The sequence below is a fragment of the Dioscorea cayenensis genome, chromosome 5, assembly GCF_009730915.1.
Source record: "Dioscorea cayenensis subsp. rotundata cultivar TDr96_F1 chromosome 5, TDr96_F1_v2_PseudoChromosome.rev07_lg8_w22 25.fasta, whole genome shotgun sequence".
Lineage (NCBI taxonomy): Eukaryota > Viridiplantae > Streptophyta > Magnoliopsida > Dioscoreales > Dioscoreaceae > Dioscorea > Dioscorea cayenensis.
Window position 1 is genome coordinate 7060116 of NC_052475.1, and position 8215 is coordinate 7068330.

Consider the following 8215-nt stretch of genomic DNA (forward strand, 5'->3'; position numbering starts at 1 on the left):
CACACCCACTACTCACATCACACCCATTATCTCCCTTTGCACCCACGATCTCGAACATGTAAAGTATTTACATAACTGTAAGTATACATTTATAAATAGCCTCTCTCATTTAAGCAAGAGGAGGACTTTTTGAGGAAGAGGGGAGAAAAGAAAGACAAGTGTTTTTCTCTACTGACTTAACCATCGGAGTGTTTGTGGGGAACACTTCCCACACTGCTACAGGTCTCGACATCTAAAGAAGGAAGAGACTCCAACTCCTTTTGTTCGATCTCCAAGTCCAAGTTCGAAGTTCTACAAGTTCAAGATCCCCTACAAATTCACTGTTATATTCTGACAACTGGAATAAAAATCCTTTTCCCAAGCCCTCCCTATCTACCGTCTCTCTCTCTCTATATATATATATAATTATAGATAGATGTGAATAAAAAAAAATGTCAAATACTCCATAATAAACAACAAACAGGAGCTATGATTTCCTTTTCCACAGTCAAAAGCTTAAGGCTAAGAGAGGACTGAAACGACCAAGAATTCAAATGGTGTAAACATATTTTTAAATATATAAATAATGATTATATGCGGCATCCACATATACACAAACCCCAATTCTATATGTTTTACTGAAACTTATTTTACTGGAACTTGTGCACATCTTTTTTTTAATGAATTAACCGCTCATCTCAGAAAAAAAAAAAAACCCGCAAGTTTCTTCAGTTTAATACACGTACCAGTTGATTTTTTTTTAAATTAATTCCTTGAAACCACATTGAAACCTAGAGATAATGATACAAATATGTGAAACTGTAGAAGATCTCAACAAATATCATAACAACAAAAATTTGTAGACAAACACCATTAGAGAAAGGAATGGTTCTCCAAATATACCTCATTTAAAATATTTGGTTCTTGGAGAAAACCAACACACATCTAATGAGCAAACCAACACACCCACCAAGTAACAAGAAACGCTCTTATAACGCCTGTCTACCAGCTATAGTCCCATACCTTAGAAAATATTGGATAAATGTAATACCTCTCAATGACACTAGAAGTTATGTGCCGGGGCTTAAAGGATTTGCATCCTCTGATTTATCTGTCTCCATTTGATCAGAAAGCGATGCGGCCTCACCATCAGCTTCAGTTGCAGTCTGATCCCCCATCTCATTATCGCCTTTAACTTGCTGCTCATCACTGGCTTGTGATTCCGCCGAAGTTTCAGTTGGCGGTGGTGTCTGTGGCTTGGCTGGAGGAGGTTTAGGCTTTGTCATAATAGGCCTGCAGAACCTGTGAAGCAAAAACACTTCAATACTTGGAAGCCTTGAGAAAATATATTAATTTCAAATGAAAGAAATGGACGAGTAGGAAAGTTTGAGTTTGAGTTATTTCAGTATAACTTTGGGTAAAATATCACGTGTATAAATGTTTGTTCTGCTGCAGCATACTATGTTTACTTCATACCTATCCAGGGTCTCAGCCTTTCTTTTCACTTCAGCTGAAAGAAGAACTGGGGGTGCATGTTTAGGACATTCATCTTGCTTCTGTTTTTTCTCCCTCAACCATGCTTCTGCTGCTGTGCACTCTTTGATGACCTGGAGGATGATGAAACAGCTTTTTATATTAAATGAAGCATCACTTTCACCAAAATTTAATCTATTGACTGACTAATACATAATATCATCTGGAGCAGTATAATATATTTGAACCATCATATATTTGGACTGAAAAATCTGCATCCATTTAACACATTGCAGTTAATTGACAATAAAAAAAAAAGGAAAATTACTAAATGACCTTTTGCTTCTCAGCTTCATCAATGTGATCAAATCTTGGATCATAAGACAAAGCTGCTTCTCTGAAACTATTGATGCAATATGTGAGTTGATCAATGGCAGGCCCTCTCTCCGTAAACTCATTGTACCGCTCTTCAATAGGATCACCTTGCTGCATTTGGAAACTGTTGTCAGATACATCAAATATTTCAGACTAGAATAATTGCAAAAAGACCACACAAGCAGGCATGGACCTTTTTGAGTTCTTCAAGCTTAGCAACATACACACCCTTGGTTTCATCCTCACCATCTTCATAAAGCCAATTCTCAACCTCCTGCAATTTTGCAGTGAACTCTTCACCCTCTGCTTGTGTTACGAAGTCACGATATTTGTCATGAAGCTGGATGCAGAGATTTACATAATGAAGTATCAGAAGACAGTGTAACAGTGTAATTCACGTTACTTGATACACTACAACAGATTTACCTTGTTTCGCATATCATAAACAAACGCCTCAACAGCATTCTTCTTATCTTTTGTTTCTTCCATCACCCTATCTTGGAGGACCATTTCAAACTCCTTCTCCACAGCCTTCTGCAAATCTGCAGCTAACATGCTGCCATAGACTGATTCTATAACTGGAACATTAGTTTTCTTAACTTTCTTCTTCGGTGCCTGCAATATAGCAATAGACAAACAATTGTTGATTTGGTTGACAGGATTATTAAGATTTGATATAACGGAAATGAAATTGCCTGGTCCATAACAGCCTTGCTAAAAATGCATTAATCAACCCACAAAGATGAATTCAAGAAAACAGAAACCGGGCCTCTTATAAACCAAGCACACAATAACATGACTAGAGATGAATTCTGATTTGTTAAATACTGAAACCGAATATGGGTAATATCTCAGTGTGAAGCAAACAGAAAAGAGAAACCAAGCTCTAATAAACAAGACACTTGGTAAAAAGTTCAAAGATATAAAGCAACAAACAGTTTAAAAAAAGCCAGCTGACAGGTCGCTCAACCATCATAGGCATGCAATGCATCAAGTGCAAGCATTTATGCATTTCTCAATGTTTACGAATTCAAAGGTGTACCAAATTACAGAAAGCCAGGTCCTAAACACTTATACATATGAATGCTACTACACAGGGTCTAAGGCAGCTATAAATTTACAACAGACTTATACACGGAAAGAGAGGCCATCTACTCTTAAACACAGTACTATCATGATGAGAAATGTCTTTAGGTGAATATCTATTTCTTTTAATTGGTATTCACCAAAAATGGCGGAATGCATAACAACCATTTATAGTTCTCCAACCCATATAACTTATGGACTTTTTGCTAGAAAGCAAAAATCGAAGTCTAAGATTATTTCCAATGTACAAGAACAAAAAAAAAAAGGCAAGCCAACAGGTGCACACTAGTACAGACAAAGCTGAAGTCCTGATGTCAAAATGGTTATGTTAAAATCATTGGCATCATAGGCTAAAGGAATAGCTGACTAGAGCAATAAGGTAGTAAAGCGAGACATGAACTTCGGTTATAGAACTCTATCACAAATTACTACAGCAAGCATAAAAGATTAGCACACCTTGGCATCTGTGTCCATCCGCACAGGCTTGTCTTCGGGACCTGGCACTCCATTTTCAAGCCCAGCACCAGAACCCTCTTCTGCATTCTTATCATCCTGCATATTCACATCACTTTGAGCAGTAGTGGAGTCATTGGCAGTCTCATCAGTGTCCATCTTCACAGCTTCTTTCTCTGGCTCCTTCACAGCTGATACTGGAACTTCAACTCCTTCTTCCAACATCTACAAAACAAGGTGGATTGGATCATAAGGAGCTTCATGCGAACATCATACAAATGGAGCAGTTAACATAATGAAGTGTATTCCACAAAGAACTTACAGTTGCTGATTCAACAGAAACTATCCCATGGAGATTCAAGTGGACTTTTACTTTAATTTTTGCACAGTCCCCTTTAGTGGATTGGAAAGGCCCAATCTGTTTGAGAGAAATTATGATTGCCATAAACATCCGGTGTGGATTGTGATTGTAGATTCTAAAAACTAACACATGTATTTCCAAACCTAGAAGGAATTCATGAATCGGTATAAGATCACTTACTGTGTATGTGCTGATCAGCGTTGCTGCTTGCAAATCATCCTGTTCAGCATAAATAACATCAACTGAAAATGTGCCAGATCTATAAAAGGTAAGAGCTTTGGTACTAGGTACTGGGTTCCCTTTGGGGAATACTACTGTCGTATGCTGCTTATCAGCTGCTCCATTCTGTGAATCAGAGGAAGATCCTTTCCAAGACAATGCAACAGAGAAGGGAAAACTATCATAGACCTTCAAAACCAATAAACAAAAAAGTGAAACCTCAATGCTCTTGCATGTGAAAAAGATAGTTTAGCTACAGACAAAGAACATAGATAAGATGAAACATGATTTCCTAAGCTAGAACTTGCAAACAGCAGTTTATAACTTTTTCAATTCTAAATAAAGCAGACTATTAAAAGAATATTACCCGAAATTCCCGCACTTTGAACGTGGGGCTGAGAATGGCACACTCGAGAGCACAACCACGAGCTACGCACTCACTTGCATTCATAGTACGCCTAGGTTCCTTACAAAAGAACTCTGTCAATATCCTGATAATTGCTGGCACACGAGACCCTGATCCAACAACTTCAACTGAGTGAATATTATCCTGAGTCAATCCAGCCTCAGTTATTGCCTTCTCCAGTGGCTCCTTAACCCGCTCCAAAATAGGGACACTTATCTGCTCAAACTCCTCCCTCTTAATGAAACCTCTAACATCCTTTTCATCAATCAAGCACTCAATATTCAGGGGTGCCTCAGGGTTTGCACTCAATACTTTCTTAAGCTTCTCACACGCAGCACGGAGCCTGAGGCAGGCTCGAGCATTATGATAAACATCAATCTTATACTCTTCCTTGAAACTTTGCAGCAAAGTACTTGAAGAGAACCTCATCAAAGTCCCTACCACCAAGAGACCGATCATGCGCATGAGACAGAATCTTCAGCTGCCCCTTCTTGAAACCAGCAATGCAGACCTGCATATCCGCGTGGCCAATGTCAACAAAGGCAACATTGACCTGATCATTCTCGGGCAAGTCAGTCTTATAAATTCCATAAGCCAACGCCGTTGCTGTAGTTTCATGAAACAACCTGAGAGGGTGTAGCCCTGCAATAGTGGCAGCATCCATCACAGCTCTTCTTTGTAGGTCAGTGAAGTACACTGGGATCCCAATGCAGCAATCCACAACTGGCATTTTAAGATTCTGCTCGGCTATGCTCTTAAGATTTGAAAAAATCATTGCAAGCAATTGAGTGGGTGTGAAGACCCTCTGCTCACCAAGATACCTCACGTGGATCAGAGGGAACCCATCAGGCCCTTCAGTCACCAGAAAAGGAAATAACTGCAAGTCAGACTGAAGCTCCGGGTCAGAGAATTTCTTTCCAATGAAGCGCTTTATTTGAGAAATAGAGTTCTTTGGGTTCATCATCAAGGAAGCAGCCCCTGCAGTGCCAATGAATCGCTGCTTCTCGCCAAAACAAACAATGGCGGGGGTTTCACGCTTAGACTCTTCATTGAGAACAACATCAATGCCGCGCTGCCGCGCCACCGCAACAATACAGTTCTCATTGCCAATATCAAACCCCACTACACTCATCCTTTCGACAATTTACCTAAAAAAATCTCAAATTTCTCAAATTTAGTGCACATCACTAATGATCTTCAACTACTAAACATTGAAAAAAAAAAAACATATATCCTGCGGTAAATGCATAGTAGAGTGAAATTTAAACAAAAAAAAACGCGTATAAATCAGATATTTTACCAGATTAAGCCATTCATGCATCAGCATAGTGTCTGAAACAAACTTAACAAATTTAAAAAGCCTAAAAAAAAACCAATTAAGTATGCTTGGATTGAGGGAGAATTGATGAAAACCAGAAACAAAAAACACTAATTTCATGCTTAATTCTTCCCAAACAGAACACAACAAGAAAAAAACAGCATTCCTACACTCTTTAATTTTCCTCTATTTTTCCCACTCCAAACACGCCGAAATACTCAGAAAATGAAGAAATTTGAAGATTTTGGACTCGTTACGATCGAAGGTAGCAAAGATTTATATGAGAATAGAAATCATCCAAAAGAAGCCGATCATTGGAAGAGAAAAACAGAATTAGGGTTTCGAAGTGTACCTCGCGATCTTTCTAGCTATCTCTCGTGTCTTTGAGCTTCAGCAATGGAATTGAAATGGAAGAGAGCGTTTAAATAAGAGAAAATTTAAATAATAATAATAATAATAAAAAAACACAATTGTGGCGCTTTCTAGAACTCTCCAGTGAAGCCCTATCGTTGAGTTTAGTGGATTATAAGCTGTTGATATCTTGGTCGTCCGTTTTATAAGTTTATTCTTTCTAGAAATTTTTGTAGAAATTATGTTAATTTTTTTTTAATTACACCCTCCTAAATATTTAGCAACGACAAAACGTAATAGACTTTAACCATGTGCAAAAACAAAAGTGAGATAATAAAAAAAATTCAAATTCCAGATTTATTAAAAATAATAATGGTTATGAATCATCAATAGGTGCTGATTCACAGCTCAAATATCTCATCCTTAATTGAAAGTTGTACGAGTTGAATGATTAATTTTCAACTCGTGTATATGCCCCTTATATATATAATACTTATCACTTTTGTAAGAAAAAAATAGTACTGTAACATTACAAGTCTTTAGTTACGGTTAACCTCTCTACTTATAATGACTTATATGATTTTTATTCTAATTCTTTTTACTTGATATGCATTAGTCTATTTGAATCTAATATGTCATATTTCTTTTTTACTTTTAATATTTTTTTAAAAAAATAAAAAATAAAAACATTTTACAATCTAACATAAAATAACCCTTTTTTAAAAATTTACGCTATAAATTAATCCATATTAAATCTCACATCCAATTTTCAAATGGTCTAGCTCAATGACAATTACTTTGTTTGTTACAATTCACTTTTTGAATCTTTTGTGGGAGTTTTGTGTGAGAAATCACCTAATGTTCTCTCCAGACTCCAGGGTTGCATACGGGGGATTATCACTAAGAGGTAATCAAGCCACCGTAACTAGTGCACCTCCGTACCCATTTGTCTTTTGCTTTGTTTTTTTGTCAACTTTATAAAAAAAACATTCTTCAAAAGGACAGCTTTTTTTATATATAATTATCTTTTGTTATAATTTTTAACATTTTTTTAAAACTTTATATCTCTATTTTGTGTTATTGTATTTATTCACTTAATTAGAACTTTTTTAGTTGTGATTTTGGTCAAATTTTTAATTATTTAGTGTATTTTGTAGGCTTGAGGACAACTCAAGTTAATAATTAACAATCTTATTATATTCTATAATTCATAATTATAAGAAATGAACAAGACTAGCAATCTGACCAGTTTAACTGGTGAATCCATATTAAAATCCATCTAATTCCCTAATTGAACTAGTGTTACATTTTAACCACTAAGAACTGGTATGAATCTACTGTTTTGTAGTTAACCATGTAAACCAAACGATTTTATGTGAATAGGATAATTTAGAATCAGTAAGATGTCTAAAATGGCATTAATGAATTTGTTTAAAAAGCAATAGATGAAAGGTTATAATTGTCATTTTATCTTGAAATTTAAATTTTTAGTAATTAAAAAATAATAAAATCCCACCACTTTCTAAGAGTGAAATCCAACAAAAAAATAAATAAATAAATGAATAAAAAATGCAATTAACTTTAAAAATGAAAAAAACTAAATACAAAATTAGAATTTGGAAGAATGTGAGGGGTTGGAGGCTTCTTTTTTTCTTTGGCTGAAGTGGACACTGGGGCTTCTTCTTCTTCATCTAAACCCTAGTAGACCCATATCTTTATTGTTGCTTCTTAAAGCTTTCGACCTACACAAGGCAAACTGAAGTTTCCTTGAGCTTGAACTACCAATTAATTTGAAGGTATTTTTATACTTTATCCATCAATTTTTATTCTAATCTAGGATTGACATCACTCTTACCAAGATTTTTTTCAGTTATTATTTTAGTTAATTTATTAACCAATGCAAATCCTTTATACTCTGAATCTAATTCTTAAAAAGGTCCATTTGAATTTAGATAGTTGTTTAGAAAATTGATATATATATATATATATTTTTATTAACTCAAGATTGCTTTACAATTGTTCATTTTACTAATAGGAATTCTGTCTCAACCAACTGCAAAGAAGAAAATAGAAGAAAAAAAGAATTTGGTGTCAATTGTTTTATAAATCTTGAATGAGATTTTTCTTTTGATTTTTTTTAAGTGATTGCTTCAGCTACAATCTGCTTAGTAAGTACTGATGTCTTTCTGTTTTT

At 35.5% G+C, this 8215-nt stretch overlaps 1 protein-coding gene across 1 annotated transcript; it reads right to left on the bottom strand.

The window, feature by feature from the left end:
* Positions 1–793: 793 nt before the first annotated feature.
* LOC120261163 (heat shock 70 kDa protein 15-like) lies at positions 794–6166 on the bottom strand. The gene is given in 11 exon segments (XM_039268917.1): positions 794–1281; positions 1456–1586; positions 1789–1938; positions 2021–2167; positions 2254–2442; positions 3370–3591; positions 3689–3784; positions 3908–4135; positions 4314–4748; positions 4750–5500; positions 6023–6166. Coding segments are annotated over 10 exon segments (2565 nt in total). The 5' UTR covers positions 5485–5500; positions 6023–6166; the 3' UTR covers positions 794–1049.
* Between the last annotated feature and the right edge of the window lie 2049 nt (positions 6167–8215).